We start from the raw sequence: 20,258 nt of genomic DNA on the forward strand, positions 1-20,258 counted from the left end.
GGATTACTTCACACTTCCAGAAGCAGTTCCAAGAGAACACACAGAAAAAAAAAATATATTTTTTTTATTATATGAAACCTATAGCAATGGCTAATTGGTAAATCCCTACATGAGGATCTCAGAATTTAGAACTTAACATGAGTCAAACTTGTTAACCAAGGCCATTAATATACTACTCTTACACCACCTTAATGTGGTTCTAAGTTTATTCAAGGGTTATGGACAATCTGAAAACAAAACATAAATCTTTTCAATAAAATATTGTGGAATTATTGCAAAACTTTAACAGAGCTGGAATTTTGAATATATTTGAGGTCATATTGAAAGTCATCACCAAAAAATGTTAATTGTAAGAGAGTTATGAGTCAAAACCTAAAATGCTTTACTGTATACTGTACATGGCCACAAAGTGGTGCAGTTCATGCAATTATGAATCGCCTTGTCTTTGATCCACAGTCTGACTAACATGACATAAACATACCATCCTTGGTGCAGGAAAGGCTGCCACTACTGCCCCGTTTTAGAAAAAAACATCCAATATTATTTATACATTGTTACAAAGGTGAACTTATGTTCTGAAGAAGAGCAATAAATTATGTGTAAACACATAAGTAGTGACATTAGAGACCCAAGTGCATGATTTCTAAGTTACTGCAGATGAGCGCTTGCCTTGTTCCAAAATTTGCTGTCTTCCATTATTCTGAGGCTACGTCTTGTGCACAAAATTTCAAGCCGTCTAGTGTGTGCAGTGATGTATTGTTTCTGTTGATCCAAAGTTATGCCTATGTTCACAGAAACATTTTGTTCTCATTTTACATCATGGTTTTTGTATGAGTATGGCAGTCTCAATGTTGCGTCTAGCTTGAGACCTACGGAGGATACACAGAACTTCAATTGAAAAATATGGCAACATTCCAAAATGCTACATTAACAGCAGTGTACGATATGCATACCACACCTACCCCAAAAAGCCTGCTTAATAACTGGTAGGGGTGTAATGGTATTTGTATTTGTCATGGTTCGGTGCACGCAAAGTTGAGTCCTCACGTCAATTCAGGTCAATTCCCCTCGTCGGGCATTAACCCGCATATACCAAGGTCACTTATGACATAAATAAATATTATGTCAATTATTAATACTTTTTTTTTTTTTTTTTTAACGTTTAATTCATACGTTTTTCACAAGAAGCGGTGAGCAGACTATTTAACATCTCACGTCCGCAGACGTTGCAGCAGCAGTTACTAATCAGCGGAGGGGAAGAGAGATGATTTCTTAAAGTTACATTACGTGATACAAAGTATCATTTCAGAAGGCCAGTGCACTCATTACCGCGTGTGTGTCCAGAGGATCATGCGGAATTTTCCTCAGAGTCCACAGATAGTTTCTGAAATCGATTTTATTGCAAGAAATATTATCCACCTTTCACTCTAATCATTTAATGTGTAGAGGATCATCCTCTAAATTGTCCAGTTCCTCCGGTGTAACCTTGTGTCGCATCTCTTTCTTTTTTTCATATTCTCTTCTCTCTTTATCTTGTGCTGCATCCCATTCTTCAAAATGATCAAATTCACCAAATAGGTTGTTAAAGTTGACTATAAAATAACAATTTCTTTGTCAACTGTACTGCCATTGTAATAAACTGAAATAATGTATGTTCTGTGTTGTCATCAGGTAATTTGAACTTATGGGTGTCCATTATCACTTTTTAATGTACACCCTGCAGCCAGTCAGAACCAGGGATTCACCCACACCATGGTTTAAGGGTTAATGCCCGACGGGGTGAAAGTGTGTTTTTTCTTTTCCTATATGAACAGAATAAATGAATGGTATGAAAACCCTAATGCATTTGTTTTATGTTGTATTTATTTTTAACTTTTTACAACAGGAGATGGTTTTAGTTTTACAGTTTCTGTTCAAAATAAATGAAAAAAGCTAGTCTTATACATGTCTGACTTTTTGTTGCTATTTTCCCGTTGTACTGAACGCGTACCGAACCATGACCCCCATACCGAGGTATGTACCAAACCGTGACTTGTGTGTACCGTTACACCCATAATAACTTGTGAACAAGGAAACATCAAACTGATCATGTTCTTTTAATAATGCATGTGCAGAGTTCAAGTTTCAACTGCGTCATGACAGAACCAGATACAGACTTTCATTAAGTGTAAGATGAACACAAAGTCTGTTGCTGTAAAACTGCAAATATCCCCATAGTATGATTGCTGAAGCTTAAATGTAAACAACTTGGTATGGCATTTGCTCAAGTGCTCTGGTAGGATGAGCCAAGATGTTGATCATATCACTGTACTGATTCAAAATTACTCTGATGTTGTGAAACCTTGCACATGCGTAGTAGAAATACAACTGGAGAAAAAACATATTTAACAAGCGTTTTGTGTCCCACTGGCCATCAAAACTGTTGCAATTGGACTGTAAATTATCCTGGATGTAATGCAGAAGACAAAAGTATGTAGTCTAATGTAATTTGGATGTATTTGATCATCATTAAAAATATTTGTTTATTTTGCTAAACTGTACACATACACACAAGTGCTTCTTCTGTTGTATTCATATGACTCCTACGGGTGTATTTGCTGCCCCAAGTGGCTGATACAAACTATACATAACTCTGGCACATGGATTCCCTAAAATAAATGAAGGTTAAATGATTTCCAGTGACACTTATCGGCTACTTCAGTATGTACACAATTGAAAATTAATGCATTCAAATAAAACAGTCTGTTATGATTAATGAGAACTACACCTACGATCCAGACAGAGTCCTGCTCTAACGCTGAGTTTCATGAATGCCATGGCACTCAGCATTTGTTTAAAGTGATAGGGACCTGCAGGTTGAACTGTGTAGTCATTTCGGAGGCTGCAAAATGTACTAATATTTTCTTCTGTTGTACTGATGTTTCTATTATTTTGGCAACTTCATTTTAATTAATGCGCTAGGCTAAATAATAGAAACACACATTTTTACAGCACGACAACCTACATCCTCTAAAATCATCTTAAAGCGGATTGCCAGCTTACACCGTTTCAACATAAACCAAACATTAAAACATTAATCATTAAAAATTTACTGCAGGACTGTTACATTCAAATGCATTCGCTTTCACTGTGTTCGTCATTTATTTAACCACACACCAATGGATGAAGCTGCCATGCAAAGTGATCGTCTGCTACTGTGAGTAACAGTGGTTGGCAGACAACCACCTTTAAATCCAGTTGACCCAAAAATCAAATGTCATTGAAACATCACTGACACCAGTAACCACATGTGCCACCAAGGCTCAAAGCTGTCAGGTCTGCCATCTTTCACACAGTTCAATGCTCGTGTATTTTTTCATTTTGTGTAGCAAGAAATATTTTTACAGTGTTAAATGGATGGGAAGAACAGAACTGATGGAAATATGAAAACAGACAAATACAGAGAGGTATTCTGTAAGTTCTGTTGACCAAAATTATTTTTTTAATGTCTGCCACACCAGTCCTGCAATAGACTTACTTTCTTGTCAGTTGTGAGTTAATGTCAATTGTAGCAATTCAAATTTTGAGTACGTAACAAAGGAGCGTATGTCAAAATGATTTGTGCCAAACAGTCCTCATTGCTGTCAAATGTCACTGAACTTGTGGGCTACTGACTGAAGTACAGTTAAAGGTAATACAAATATTTCACCTCAAACAGCACAGTGGAAGGTTAAGTAAAAGATGTTGCTTGGCTGTAATCATGAGCTGTAATACATTATGTGAAAAAAAGAGCTATAAGATGCGCAAGTATATTTACTGTATATTCAATCTGATGGAAACCGTGCGCGTTGTCTGGTGTCCTCGCAGCAGTATCCTTCCATGACTGTGTGGACACATGTGAGGTAACAGGTGTAACAGTGATGAAACTTAAACTTAAAATGCCTCAAAATAAACAAAACCAGATAACTAAAGAAGGCTCAGCTGCACAAACTTGCCATTCACAGGTCTGCCCCCTCCCCTCCTCATAATTTTTTTCTCTAACTCACTGCTGGTGTCCAAAGTCAGGAAAATTGGCATGCAAAGTCCACTAAGTCAAATCTTCATGCCAAGCTTGGCTTTCTGTGGAAAAGATAAATCACAGATGTTAAAAACACATTATACAACAAGTAGTTCCGACCAAGCAATCTGATTGGTCAATAAGACATTTAGAACGTGCTCAAATCAGCATTACAACACAGCTGACTCATCATTAAAAATATTGCTCCGCCAAGTCTGTGGCAACATTGTATCCATCTCCATGGCAACACTGTAACTGTCAGAGCTGGAGCAGGAAATGGCTGTTTGTTGTTAATTTCCATTTATTGGTGGTCTCAGTTTTGATGAATGGTTGGAGGAGGATGAGAATAACCCAAAAAAAGAAAGATTTGTGTCTATTTCGGATGCTGTAGTGGTGAACTAGGTTCCATTACACATAGGAGTCTACTGATGTGACTGACTGTGTTCCAGTTATTAGTCAGACCCAATTTAAATTTAAATTTTGAGAGCTAAATGTCCATCAACATGAATATATATTTAATTATACACTTTATTTTGTTGGTAATTGTTGTATAATGCTTGTGGACCTTGGCGCTGTTGCTTTATATCTATCTATCTATCTATCTATCTATCTATCTATCTATCTATCTATCTATCTATCTATCTATCTATCTATCTATCTATATATATATATCTATATATATATATATATATATATATATATATATATATATATATATCTATATATATGAGAGAGAGAGAGTCTAGTGTCCAGATCTAGGGTGTGAATGACACAATGAGTTGGTTTCTTTAAATTGTGAGAAAATCTAATAATGATCAATAATGAAGTAAATTAAAGCTTTGATAATGCTTAGGATTAATTGATGACATATTCATCATGGTTCAGTGTCATGGTTCTGTGTCCTTGTCTTTTATTTGTGAACGTGTTTTGAGTTTCTTGTTACATTTTGTTAAGTTTCTTGGTTTCCTGTCTGGTTTCCTGTCTGTTGTGCCTCAAGTTTTTCCTTGATTTCTTATTGATTTCTCCCTGTGTGATCGCTTCTCACCCTCATCCCTCTTGTGTATATATAGCCCTGACTTTCCCTTTGTTTTCTGTTGCATTATTTTGGTCTTCACTTTGAGTTGCCCTGTCATTTTCTCTGTGGTCCTGTGTTTTTCTTTGCCTTTTGGATTATCCTGCCTTTGCAGTGCCTTTTGTTTCATTTATCAAATACTTTTATTTAGAACCGCAACCTCATCACCCTTTTTATCCTGCATTTGGGTCCCTATCTATCTCACCACTTGACATGTCATGACAGTCATGTTTCAGTGAAGAACAAAACAGATCAATCTGATGATCATTTACTCATAAGATCATAAGATAGGGTACTAATATTTAATCCAGTCTACATTCATTTTTTCTATTCCTCTCTTCTTTTAAAGACTTTTTATTGATCTTATTGTTTATAAGGTTCTTATAATTAACCTATACTTTGCTGTTTTTTTTTTTTTTTGTTTGTTTGTTTGTTTTTTTTTAAATATCTGGGAGCAGACAGAAACTTTATGGCTCAGGTTTCAAACATACAGCCCATGGACCAAAAGTGGCCCACCAGAGGGTCAAATCTGGCTCACAGCATGAATATGCAGTGTCAAAACTGCATAAAAGAGTGGAAAATGGAAATGTTCTCTTAATTGTCTGGCATGCTTGAGATCAAATTGGGCTGTATGTGGCCTAACTAAAAAGAGTTTGACACCTCTGCTCTATGGGATTTGGGGAGCTTTGGGTGAGGCAGTTCAAGAGAAGAATGTAAGAGAAGCAACTTTTTTGTCAGCCCCTGACTGGGGCTTTTCAGTCTGTGGGTTCTCTCCATGTACTCTCACTGTCCAAAGACATGCTTGTTAGGTTAATTGGTGATTCTAAAGTGACTGTAGGTATGCATGTGAGTGTGCATGGTTGTCTGTTTTGTCTCTCTGTATTAGCTCTTTGATAGACTGGAGAACTGTCCCAGGTGTACCCCACATCTTGCCAATGACACCTGGGATGGGCTCCAGGCACCCTGCAACCCTCTGAATATTTTACAGAAAATGAACGTCCAGAAAATTGTCCAGATTTGTAGATATAGGTTGTAGATACCCGTAGAGTGGAATGGGATGCCATCTCTTCTAATCAGACCAGGCAAAACCCCAGAAGGTTTTCCATTTGTCTATGCCACATCATTTGCTGGACATCACCCAAACAGTGATGGAATAATGACATATGGCTAAACATGTCATCACATCACAGATCAATTCCAGATTAACTTAAGTGACCTTTGATTGGCATAACTGGGTGTCATTGCTGCAGACTTTAATTACAGTCTTCCCATATGTATGTATGTATGTATGTTCCCCATGTATACTTATCTTGAGACAGCAGTTTCACATATAATTTAGTGTTGCCTACCGTGGCCCATTAAACTATGGTTGATGTAGTTGATATAAAACATGACTGAGTTGGTGGTGAACCATGGGTCAGTGTGAAGTACTGTGCTTCCTTCATACCATCATTCAACCATCCTGGTATCCCTGCTGCTTGAGAGCTGCCAGGGACCAGCTAACAGGAACTACACTAGGTCAGTCCACAGCAACTACCCGATTAGGGGCCCGACTAGTTACTGCAACTGAGTAGTTTTCCATGGTGTGGAGCCGATTATAAACAAAATAATCTTTAACTCTCATTTCTACTCTAATTTTAGAAACCTGAAAGTCGAAGGTCAACTTACAATGCCAGAAGCATGTTTGGGTTTGACACTGTAGGAAGCCTTCTCTTTTGCCTGTCGAAAAGACTCTTCCGCTGCTTTCAACCTACAGAACACACAAAGTTAATGTGTGAGTAACATTGTCTTATATCACTTAATGTGTACATAACAAAATGCAAATTAACTACACAATCAATTTTTCAGCCAAGGTTAATGTCTTGGAAGAAAATCTGTCATCTTTGCATGTAGGGTATTGTAAGTTTATGAATATTTTGGTTGAACAAAGGAAAGTGGATGCCTGACTTTACCTCTCCTTAAGGATGGCTTTGTTCTCTTTCTTCCAATGTTCCTTGAAGTCAGAGGAAAACTCGTGCCAGACAGAGAAGAATGTGTTGGGTGAAACCTCCTTCTCCCCCATCCTGGCCTTCACTGAGAACAACACTGTGAGCTCCAGGAACCTAATGGGAAATAATTGCTTACAAGCCTGCAACTATTCCACTATTATTTGAAATGACCACATTCTAATGTATCATGGGTTATGCAAACAACAAACTTAGTTTAGATACCCTGAACAAAATATTTTTTTATGATTAAGATAAGATATCTGTTCCTCAGGAACCCATGGGATTGAGTGTGGGGTTCCCCATGGGTCAATTCTAGGTCCAACCCTCTTTAACTTATATATGCTTCCCCTGGGGGACATCATCAGGGGACATCAGGGCATAAACTTTCAAAGTTATGTTGACGATACACAGCTATATATCGCTGTGTCTCCTGATGACACAGGGCGTGTTGATGCCCTTTTAAACTGTATTTTAGATATTAAGTCATGGGTGGCAGAGGACTTCCTACAGCTCAACCAGGACAAAACAGAGGTTTTAGTCATTGGTCTTGAACGCCAAAGAGAGAAACTTTTTCCAAAACTACAGGATTTTAAGATTTCACAATCTGTAAAAAATCTGGGCCTGATTTTTGAGGTAGCATCTTCCTTGCCTCAAGCCTCGGTGTCCTGCCATGTATTGCTGACAACTCTTAGTGTGTATACTGGTGTGAGTGTGGACGTGTGTGCCTGTGCATATGCTGTATGCGTGCGTATGTGTATGCATGTGTCCACGTGTATGTGTGATTGTTTATGTGTTTGTGTGTCTTGTTGTAATGTTTTTTTTTTTTATTTTATTATTTTTTTATGTAAAGCACTTTGAGTTGCGCTTTAGTATGAAAAGTGCTCTAATAAATAAAGTTTGAAGTTTGAAGATAATCCATTAATTTATCCCATAGCTTAATTCTGAAAACGAAAGAGCAAAATGTTACTTATACATACAAATCACTAAATTAATTTGCAGCAGATTTGACACTAAGCTTTTACCAAAGTGGAATTTTGGCTCTGAACTTTTACTAAAGTGGAATTTATTGCAAGGCTTTTACTATATTATATACTATACTATATCATAGACGTAGTGATTGGCCTAGGTAGCTTACAGCCAAGCTCATTAAGAACTATCCTCAGCATAAAGGACAAGAAGAAGTCCTGGAAGTGAAGGCATGGCCCCCCACAGAGGCTCAACATCATGGTGTGTGTCTAGGATTACATGAAGAAACAGAAGGATTTGAGGAAGCCTACATCCACAGAAGATCTGTGGTTAGTTCTCCGAGATTTTTAGAACAACCTACCAGTCGAGTTCCTGCACAGTACAATACGGTGTTGTACACTGGTCAGTAACATGAACTGCCACTCGAGAGGCTGGGAGGCCAGTCAGGGCAAAAACAATAACCATCCAGTGATGACCCTTGAACAAGATCCTTAATGCTATCAATGCCTATCTGAGGAACATGAGAGCAAGTCAAACCTGCTCGGACGTCGCCAGGGTTAACAAGGTCTGCGTCAGGGAACTAGGGATCCAGGGCTAACTGTGTAGCTGATGTCCAACAAATGATGTACTAGGGAACCAGGGCACCAGGTGCTAAGGAGCTAAATGTCACTGGACAAACATGGAACTGTTGGAACGCTACTATACAAGCAATCCCGGAGAGAGGGGATACATCAGTGCTTCTCAAACTTTTTTAGTCATTCTCCACTTTGAACAAGGGGGAATTTTCAAGCCCCACCTGACACAGTCGCCTACAAAAGTCCTGACAAATTATGCAAATTTAAATTTACTGAACTAACACAGAGTAATGTTATACTTCATAATAAATAAAAAATCAACAGCACCTCATAACACAAAGTGTAAAATAAAAGTGTTTTCCATCACTTGCACCAAAAAACAAAAGTAAAAAGTACAGTAGTCAAAAGTACAGAAAATAATGAAACACTGTTTTAGTCATTTGCAATAAAGCAGCACAAAACAATAAAGCATTTGTGGCTGCAATGAGCCTGTTTTCCACTGCATATCTTTTCAAAACAAGGTAACAAGCTTGACCATGCCATACTTAAATCATGCTCAGTTTTGAGCTGGGATCTGGGTTTCTGTTTTCAGTGAAGCAACAGCTGAGAAGCCCATCTCACAGACATAAGATGTGGCAAAAGGTAGGAAAATGCAGACAGCTCTCTGACCATTGAGTGGAAACAATCAGCCACCTACAGGTGCTGGCCAGTAAATTAGAATATCATCAAAAAGTTGAATTATTTCAGTAATTCCATTCAAAAGGTGAAACTTGTATACTGTATACTTTCCTTCCACACATAGTGATATATTTCAAGTGTTTATTCATTTTCATTTTTATTATTACAACTGACAGCTAATGAAAACACCAAATTCAGTATCTCAGAAAATTAGAATATTCTGAAAAGGCTCAATATAGAAGACACCTGGTGCCACACTAATCAGCTGATTAACTCAAAACGCCTGCAAAGGCCTTTAAAAGGTTCCTCAGTCTTGTTCTGAAGGCTCCACAATCATGGGGAAGACTTCTGACTTAACAGTTGTCCAAAAGACGACCATTGACACCTTGTACAAGGAGGGCAAGACACAAAAGTTGATTGCTAAAGAAGCTGGCTGTTCGCAGAGCTCTGTGTCCAAGCACATTAACAGACAGGCGAAGGGACGGAAAAAATGTGGTAGAAAAAAGTGTACAAGCTCTAGGGATAACCGCACCCTGCAGAGAATTGTGACGACAAACCCATTCAAAAATGTGGGGGAGATCCACAAAGAGTGGACTGCAGCTGGAGTCAGCGCTTCAAGAACCACCACGAAGAGACGCATGAAAGACATGGGATTCAGCTGTCGCATTCCGTGTGTCAAGCCACTCTTGAACAAGAAACAGCGTAAGAAGCGTCTCGCCTGGGCCAAGGACTGGACTGCTGCTGAGTGGTCCAAAGTTATGTTTTCTGATGAAAGCAAATTTTGCATTTCCTTTGGAAATCAAGGACCCAGAGTCTGGAGGAAGAGCGGAGAAGCACAGAATCCACGTTGCATGAGGTCCAGTGTAAAGTTTCCACCGTCAGTGATGGTGTGGGGTGCCATGTCATCTGCCGGTGTTGGCCCACTCTGTTTCCTGAGGTCCAAGGTCGATGCAGCTGTCTACCAGGAAGTTTTAGAGCACTTCATGCTTCCTGCTGCTGACCAACTTTATGGAGATGCAGATTTCACTTTTCAACAGGACTTGGCACCTGCACACAGTGCCAAAACCACCAGTACCTGGTTCAAGGACCATGGTATCCCTGTCCTTGATTGGCCAGCAAACTCGCCTGACCTTAACCCCATAGAAAATCTATGGGGTATTGTGAAGCGGAAGATGCAATGCGCTAGACCCAACAATGCAGAGGAGCTGAAGACGACTATCAGAGCAACCTGGGCTCTCATAACACCTGAGCAGTGCCACAGACTGATCGAGTCCATGCCACGCCGCATTAATGCAGTGATTGAGGCAAAAGGACCCCCGACTAAGTATTGAGTGCTATACATGCGCATGCTTTTCATGTTCATTCTTTTCAGTTGGCCAACATTTCTAAAAAAAACATTTTTTTCATTGGCCTTTTCAGAATATTCTAATTTTCTGAGATACTGAATTTGGTGTTTTCATTAGCTGTCAGTTGTAATAATAAAAATGAAAATGAATAAACACTTGAAATATATCACTATGTGTGGAAGGAAAGTATACAGTATACAAGTTTCACCTTTTGAATGGAATTACTGAAATAATTCAACTTTTTGATGATATTCTAATTTACTGGCCAGCACCTGTACATGGATGACATCGGGCTGTATGCCAAGAATGAGCGAGAAATTGACCATGAGGATCTACAGAAACAACGTAGAGATGTCATTCGGATTAGACAAATGTGGCCAGATGGTGACCAAGAGAGGCAAGATGATCAGAACTGAAGGGATCGACCTACCAGAGGGCAACATAGTGACATCCAAGTGAGCTACAAATACCTTACTATCCATCAGGCTAATGGAAACCATGAGCAGGCCACAAGGAAGTCAACCACAACCACATATCTCCAGAGAGTAAGACAATTCCTGAAAAGTGAGTGGAATGGTAAGAACAAAATACGAGCCATAACGTGTACACACTACCAGTCATCAGATCCCCACTGGGACCATAAGCTGGCCAAAGAAGGAGATAGAAGCCACAGATATCAAGACAAGAAAGCTCCTCACCATGCACAGAAGGTTTCACCCCAACACCCTGGGGCTCTTCGCTAACCAGAAAGAGGGAGGGAGGACTAGCAAACATCAAGTCCATCAAGAAACTGATGAACTGCTAAGAGAATGTCGCAGACAACAAAAACCTGATGAACATGCAGGAAGAGAAGCAAACAACTTGCACAGCAAATTGAGAAGAGTTGAATTCTTGGTGTTAAACTAGACACACATCAGTAGAGTTAATTATACTCTGGGTAGAGTTAATTCATTATAATTAACTCTCAGTGATAAATAGTTATTGTCAAAACCGAGGGTTAAAATGGAAGTGTCACTGAATCAAACCTCTAGGTGTAAATGTTTAAATATCTGAATACCATTACTCTTCGGGCACCTGAAGTCATTTTGCAGCGGTGAGCTACGGAAACTTTACTCGTCGTGCTGTTACTAACCACCCGAACACCTGCTTAATGAGCTAGAGGTTAGCATGCATGCCTGGCCTCACTGTAACATAGAAAGTGAGTAACAGCAGTAGACGTGGCTTGACGTTTTAGCTGATACGAGTCATGCACTTTGTAACCATGGATATAAAAAGTGATAAGGTGATGCTAATGGTTCGGAGTTGCTAGCTAGCATGCTAAAGTGGTGCTAACGCTACATTGTGCCTTACTGTTGCATGTTCTAATATTTGTGGTGCAAGTTTGAAAATAAATGTTTTTGAACTGCCAAACATTCTTTTAGTAAAGTTTATTTTCTCTCTTTATTTTCATATATTTTTTTTATGGGGGTAACACTTGTGTAATTAAGAAATAGTCCTCTGAGAGAGTTAATTGCTAACACTACATAAAAGTGTTGGTGTTAGGCAGTGTTAAATTCAACTATAAGAAGAGACAAATTTAAACTACCTTAGTGTAAAGGTACCAACTCTCGAAAAAGTGTTAAATTAACACTCTGAGGTGTGGCCCCATATAGACAATTTAAAAATATTAAGATCAACTCTTACAGTGTTAATTTGGGTATGGGTCAAAGACGAGACACAATTCTGGTGTCCGAGGCATATTTATAATAGTAAAAATAAATAAAAATTTTAAAAAGTACAATTTGTTACTCAATTCTCCCCACTTACTCATACTCATATGAGTATTTACTCTAAGAAATAAAAATTTAAGGACCTATTTAGCTCAAAAGTGCAAAAGTGTCTTTCCTGGATAACGTCCGAGCTAAAGATCTAAGTACAAAATTATGCTAAAAATGTCAAAAATCTTAATAAAGGCATTAATGATACATTGGGGCATAATTGTGTTGGTGTTTGTAATAACACCTACAAATATAGTAACAACACTAAGCTCATTTACATTTTTATTCAAGAAATACTTTTGTCCCCATTTTTGGATTCTCAAATGTCCTTCCTGTGTATCACACATAAAGTGGCTATATGACCATAATTGGATTTGGACAGCCATGTTACAGGGTGTTGTATCAGCCAACAGATTCTGAAGGACCCCCAAAAGAGATAACAATGTCAGTAAATCTCTCTTAAAATGTGGATATTTTGACCTTTTCGCTCAGTGGTACGTGATGTACCACCATGATATGTCTTTCTGGATAACGCTAATAACACATTTATAATTTATTTAAATTTTAAAATGACCTATTTCATGTGAAATATGACATTGATGTGTTGAAGATTGTGCTAATGTTTTACACAGTAGACCTAGTTAATGCCTGATTATAAAGGAAAAACAGTTGTTTTGTCCTTCCTGGATAACAAAGGTATTCTGTTACCCAGGACATGTCCTCTGTTAGAAAGACTGGACATGTTAATCAATTCAGTAGCTGCAGGTTTTTAGACATTGATTTGATGTTGTACTGTTATTCTTTTATTATTAATAATAGCAGCTGATTTAGATATTTTTTTCACTTTTAAAATCATTATACGTATTTGACCCGTATGCTGATTTTACTGTGTGGATGGACAAGCCCCTACATGGCAGTACCACCATAAAATTTATTTAAGATGTGGCTGATAGAGAGAAAGTCTACCAATGGCTGGAAAACGCTGGCCCAGAGTACAAGATCTACCAGAATAGATCAGACCCAAGGTGCAGACTGTGCAAAGACGCCCCCTGAGACAGTCCATCACATACCACATCTATCTGACGCCAACATCAGAAAGAAGGAACACGAAAAGGCTGAGAAGTACCAAGGGTTGAAACAGCAGTTGGAACGGATGTGGAAGGTTAAGGTGAGTGTGATCCCTGTGGTAGTAGGAGCACTTGGACAGTGACCCCCAAACTGTAGAGAGTGGCACAACAGATCCCAGAAACAACACCTGAAACCTAAGTCCAGAAGAGCACAGTCCTAGGAACAGCTAAGATACTGCACAGGACCCTCAAACTCCCAGGCCTCTGGTAGAGGACCTGAGCTTGAGGATAACACAGATACCACCCTTTTTATATATATCATAAAACTGGAGAAAAAAAAAAAATGACTTACAGCTTGTGAGTGCTGCTGAGCTGAGCATCCAGGATTTCCAGTTCATTTTTAGCTAAGAATAAAGCAATAATACAAAAGGTCACAACAAAGGAGGAATCATGAGAAAGTACTCAAGGCTTGTCAAGAACAGTCATGTATTTATTTGTAGGAGCAAATACGGGCCATCAGCAATAACTGACAATCATTAATTAGATTATTAATTAATAAATTGAAAATATAGGAAGCTCAGTCTCAAAGTTAAGTATATAATTGTTAATTAAGAAATCTGCATAAAGCACTCACGATAAACATTGTTTTCATTAGTTACCTTGTGCGAGAAAGTCCTCCATCTTGTCTTTGAATGGCTGTAGGTTATCCTCATCGGACACTTTGCACACCTTTTCCACTTCTGATGTACATGCTGATATAATAATCGAGAAAACAATACGGGGACAAGAAAATGTAAAAAAATAAAATAAAAATTAATGACACATTTTAGGCAATAGAAGTAGGAGCACCAACCTAAACGTTTTGGGCAACAAACTGTCTTCACTATGTGGTTACAGTCAAGGACACATTTCAATTGAAATGTATAAAAGAACCCTTTGACCCTCTGACATGACATTTTACGAAGGCTGCTGATCCCTGCGTATCTTTGTGTGAAGAGACAGCTCGAGTAGATTTTATCCAGATGTGGAAGTGAGGAGTTTTGAATCGCTTTGATACAGAAATATAGTAAATTTTCAGGTGTGCGAAGACTTTTAAGTAGCAATGTGTTCATGTGCATACATGCAATATACAGTATGTATTTCTATATCGCTGAAGTAATGTGACAGTTTTTAATTGGTTGTTCATCTCTCGTTGTTGCGACTGTCATTTCTCAGTATTATTGCTTGTAACTGCTTATTATCGGTGGGGTTGTGGGGGGAGCGCTGCTCCAAAATATGTATATTAAATTTTGCGTGAGTGTGTGTGTTACCACTCAGGTCCTTTTTGAGTCGGTTTCGGTCTTTCTGAAAATCTTCAAACTTCATCTGTGAGGCCTGGAACAAGTCCTGAGGCTCAGGGAGAGGATACACAGATGTCTCCCTGCCAGCATCCTGGTGATAAAGACATGCACCTGTCTATCTTCCCAAAAAGCTCACACCTGGTATACACTTTGATCACTCAGGAAGAATACAATACCAAGTTTGAACAGGGTCTTAAACTCAAACTAGTCCTCAGAAAGAAAATGTTATACAAATACACACACTGTGATTTAATATTGAGTATTTTACATCATTGTTAAACAATTTAACAATTTATTTATCATGTCATTACACACATACCATTTAAACAGGCCAAGAGTGAGAAGAAGTTTACCTCGTCAAAGTGTCTTAGGTAGTATGCAACGATGTAAGACAGAAGACTTTTCATACTATCCTGCATTTGGAGAGACGAAAAAAGTTTACAGGCGTTTAGAAAGTGTTTGATGCCCTGACGATCAGTCATTTACATAGAAGAGGGAGGGGTTCACTTTGGTTTAGTTATGTTGCATTATGATAGCTAGTAGGTCAAGATGGATGGATAGATTTGAATAATTGAAAGATTATATATTATAAATATATAATCCCTCTTGTGAATTCTGGGTCTAACCTGTGGTTTCCTCCCAGCACTCTGGCAGCAGGTATGATGGTACAACAACCAAGTCAACTGATAAACTCTGGCCTACATGAACATAATCACTATGCTATGCACAGCATGTAGAGCCATATGTTTGAAAACCCTGTGTTAGAAGGTTGTGAGAAGCCGGAGCTTATTCCAGCTATCAGTGGGTTAGAGGCATGGTAACATCCTTCCTTTTTTAAAAAAATAAGCAGTTAAGCCTATGCCATCCGTGAGCATATGTGTGCCCAAAAAACTATAGGAGCAGCTGTTACATGATATTATAAACACATGTGCTCCAACATGTTCTAAAAGTTGTTACAAACTTCTCCTAGGGCTGCAAGAATCTGAAAAAAGTGGCCAGCCCACTCCAGCATACGTCACACACACTAAGCATTGTGGGAGATGGAGGAGATAGATGACTGGACTGGAGAGATGAACGTAGATTGCCAAGGACAAACAAAAAGACACTCTGGGAACCATACATTAATATCATGACAAATGACAGCACAAGATTTATTTGAGAATTTGTGACTACTGTGGAATATAATTTTGGTTTTATTTTATTTTGAATTTTAAATAGGCCATTCTACCTATTGGTACTCAAAGCGCTTTTACAGTCACAGACACATCTACCCATTCGCCCACACAAACACACACACATTCACACAGTGCCAGTTGCACTGGGAGAAACTTGACACTTGGTTCGACAGGGTTAGGGTTAGAATGGCACATTCCAGGGATTGAACCGCAAACCCTTCGGTTCATGGACAACCCGCTATTCTTAAACATAGTGTGGAAAAAACAAGCTGAGGGCTTTTACTGTTACTATTTTAATAAGATAGTAACAGCAAAAGCGTGATTATTTTTATAACTATAACTATATTATTTGTTCTCATAACTTAGTGAAGTTGCAATCTATTTGACTGACTTATCTTGTAATAATCATCCATTAAAGTACTTTTAGTTTTTTTTTTTTTTTCAATTCAGTGCAATATTGAAGGAACACGAAGAATGGTACATATAATGTACAACACTGCTCACTCTTTTCAAAATGAGGATAGTAATGTAGTGATCTTTTAAGTACTTTTTAAGGAAATCGACAGAATTTTGGTTTTTGTTTGGCAAGATTAATTTATATCTCCCTGTGTTTGCCCAGAAATCTGTGCACAGAACTATACTGGGTATGTCTGTAAGAGCAAAATTGTGACATTTTGACACTGAAAGATTCATGTCATGTCGATTCATGTGTTTTTGCCTGTTCCTCCTTTACTCACGCTGCTTTTGACATCTTTGAGTTTGGGCAGTATGTCGAGGGTGAAGCCATCAGCTTGGCCCCTGGTTCGATTCCCACCATTCATGAAGTTACCAAATGCCAGAACCAAACCTAGAACCTTTTTCAGCGTCTGACTGTCTTGTATTATCTGCAGAAGAAATAAAATTAAACATATGTAATAAAGAGCATGAGAGAAACAGATAAAATTGTGAGGGAGAAATAAATGGAACAAAAAACTTTGCGCTGCCTTCAATTCCCAAATGTTTTTCCATATGGTCCAAGACAATTTATGGCTGTCAAGGATCAAACCAATTCTCTTAAAATCATTATTTCTTTTAACATTTGAACAAATGTATAAAAAGATCAGTACTTCTCATGTCATAGTTTGGCAGAAGCTGGAATTTACCGATCATTCTCTTGGATCACATATGTATCAATATCTATACTTCTTTCCTTCTTATTGTACTGTTAACTTGGGATTCTATTTTGCACAAAAACGTATTTTGGATGTCTGTCCATCTTAGAAGACACAACCCTCTTCTGCTGATCTAGAGCTTATTGTGACCAAGGCTTAAGAACAGAGGCTCATGGATAGATCGTAAAGTTGCCTAAGTCTTATGTGATTCATGATATTTGGAAAGTTAGTCAATTCTCAGTTCTCATATTCTCTAATCTGCAGGATTCATTCTAAATAAAAATCAATCCTCATTACTTCATAACCTCACCATTACCAACTGTTGCTTTTACCTCAGGTTAAGGTGGAATATTCTTGTTTAATATCTCAGGATTGTCATGCCCTGATCCTGTTTATCAGTCATGGATCTCTTTGCTTTACACTTCATTTATTTATTTATTTGTAGTCCTTTTTATTTCTGTCACAACTAAACTGCTTGGATTTCATCTACCTGTACAGGGGCTGAAACTAACCCTAACCTGCCACATCTAATTGAATTTGTTATGTTTATGTATGCTGCTTACTAAAAACAGATTTAAAGCTGCACAGTATGCAAAATCTTTGTTTCCTCCTCCTTTGCTGTATCCCTCTTTGCTGTAAATGGAGTTGTCTGAACATCAATAGTTCTTGTCAGAATGCAACAACATCATAGGTATAGGTGATTATAAAATGATACAAATGTTTTTGGAAATTGTTTTTCAAAATAAGCCTTATGTCACCCATGTGCATGTTTTAGCTCAATTGCACTCTGGAGCTACTGAAAAAAAAAGAGAAGGGTTCGGTTGTTTGTCCTGAAGTTTAACTCACCTTGCATACCCTTTGAAGTGTGTCTAATTTCCTTATGAGTGACGACATGCACTCAGAGAAGGTGGACTGGAAAAGGATGCAGAACACTCTGCTGGAGAAGTTTGGGATCAGGGACAGCTGGTAGAGAAATCTTCAACACAGAAGAAACACAAATACCAACAGCATTTACCAATTTTGTCACTTTACACAGCACTGCCATGCCAACCAGTATAAATTTATTCTATACTTACTGGTATAAACCACATTTTATTTTTGATTGATTTTGGTGATTAATTAGGGCACAGTTTTATATTAGGAACCTCAGTTCCAGTCATACATTTTTATTTACTGTATATACACATATTTTCTGTATATTTCATGTAAATTTGTAAATGTTACTTCTACCTCATTCTTTCTTTTCTTTTCTTTATTCTTATGTCTATCTTCATATATGTCTTTTTTCTTGTCTCGACAAAATAATTTCCCTGCGGGGATAAATAAAGTGATCTTGAATGACTGACACTGTTAGACTCGGCTGCAACAGATTTACATACCTCCTTCCAGGGGTTGCATGAATTCAGATGTTTTAAAGTCGACTCTTATACCAACTAGTCGCTGATGATGTAACTGATAAAAATACACTACATACTGTGTACTACAAATATGTATAACCTGTAGAAAAAAGGGCAACAACTAAGCATTTATACTTGTGATTGCATCATTCTCTTATTACGCTGCTAAAATGGAAGACACAAGCCTAATCTGTAGGCTCATAACTTTTAGAAGATATACAGTATGTTACCACTCTCTAGTAAATGGAGGACTAATTATCTCTCAGTCCTCCTCCCCTTTTCAGAGAGAGGTTGTCCATTTGTACATGAGTGACTCCCTGACTCCTCATTCAAGCCATCTTTTTCCTCTGGCTAAAATGCATCTGTTCTTGTCCTCAAAAGAGTGTTTGCCATCCTTCAGGTATACTCAAGATCTCATGGCATGACCCCTGTGATGACTCATGCGTTTGGTAAGGGGCTGTTTTGTTTCTGCAGTGTACAAGGCATTACATTCCTTACTGCAATGAACTACAGTAGTGTTGGCCCCAAGGTTTGACATTTAAAATTTAGCATTTTAATATTAATCATAGATCTGACTGACAGACAGACTGGTGGGAATAAAATAATAGATGCTAGTCTATGTCACTCTTATGTGTGTGCCCATTTTATACAAAGTTGTTAAGGCTTTTTGTCTTCTCAACATGCACTGTATAATCTGAAAAGGCCAAACAGTCTCTCTTCACTGATGTCCTCCTGAGTGAACTTGATGTTGCTGCTCTGCATGTATTGCACGAAATCTTCCATCCCATGTGTTTTAATTCTGACCCAAGTGTAGTTCAAATATCTGAAACAAATGGTTCTTCTCTGTTCACCTCCTTCATATAAAGATTTGCCATCATTGGTGACACTGGTGAGCCTATGGACTAAGGCATAATTTGTCATCCATTTACAACACAGCCTTTCCCCCAAAAGTTTAACCCCTTTTCGCACCTTGAGTCTCTAGACATTAGAATACTGTTCCTTTGGGCCAAAAATAAGATCTAAATTAATATCTCCAATTACAGGTGGGTATCTTGTTATTAATAGATCCTATCCATATGAGCTTTAGGTGGGTACCACTCAAAGATGTTTATAATAAAAACAAACTTCTCACCAGTCATTTAGAACCGTAGAAGCTATTTGGATAAGTAGTGAAACGTCTCATAAGGCACCATTCATTCGCAAAACTGGCAAACATCTGTGCCAAAGCAACTAGATCTTCTCTGTTGTGTGCTGTGTTGAGCTGCCTGGGCAAGTCAATCTATGACTGACCAGCCTATAGGCTGTCCTGTTTAGGTACATATTTTTGTATGATTCAGTAATTTGGGTATCGTGCTAAAAAGCAAAATAATATCAAATAATCCCTCAGAATTATCCTACTGCACTGGAACCATGTATGATAAAACCTTGTGTGTGCACACAAAATCACTCACTGTTCAGGTTTGTCAAGAGGCTTAGCGTTCTCCTTGTCTTTACCGGACTTGATGTGCTTTTCTATCTTGTCCATCTCCTCCTGTTGTGCCCTCTGGTAAATATACACAAGGGTGACACACACACACACACACACACACACACACACACACACACACACACACACACACACACATATTTTAACAACATATTTCAACAACATATTTTAAAACGCGCTGTTCTCTAGCTTAATGTATTTATTAATTTTTGTTTATTTATTAA

The 20,258-nt window shown here is 38.1% G+C and overlaps 1 protein-coding gene across 2 annotated transcripts in view; it reads right to left on the reverse strand.

The window, feature by feature from the left end:
* Positions 1–1,139: 1,139 nt before the first annotated feature.
* fmn2b (formin 2b) overlaps positions 1,140–20,258 on the reverse strand; it is a 35,303-nt gene continuing 16,184 nt past the window's right edge. For both annotated transcript variants that reach the window (XM_047609111.1, XM_047609110.1), the window contains exons 10-19: positions 20,000–20,091; positions 17,998–18,127; positions 16,738–16,884; positions 15,179–15,238; positions 14,796–14,916; positions 14,145–14,237; positions 13,838–13,889; positions 7,061–7,210; positions 6,777–6,858; positions 1,140–4,098 (exon numbers count right to left, since the gene is read on the reverse strand). In XM_047609111.1, coding sequence (XP_047465067.1) covers positions 4,072–4,098; positions 6,777–6,858; positions 7,061–7,210; positions 13,838–13,889; positions 14,145–14,237; positions 14,796–14,916; positions 15,179–15,238; positions 16,738–16,884; positions 17,998–18,127; positions 20,000–20,091 — 954 coding nt within the window. In that variant the 3' untranslated portion in view covers positions 1,140–4,071. The remainder of the gene's footprint in view (positions 4,099–6,776; positions 6,859–7,060; positions 7,211–13,837; positions 13,890–14,144; positions 14,238–14,795; positions 14,917–15,178; positions 15,239–16,737; positions 16,885–17,997; positions 18,128–19,999; positions 20,092–20,258) is intronic.

This window comes from Mugil cephalus, chromosome 16, assembly GCF_022458985.1.
Source record: "Mugil cephalus isolate CIBA_MC_2020 chromosome 16, CIBA_Mcephalus_1.1, whole genome shotgun sequence".
NCBI classification, from domain to species: domain Eukaryota; kingdom Metazoa; phylum Chordata; class Actinopteri; order Mugiliformes; family Mugilidae; genus Mugil; species Mugil cephalus.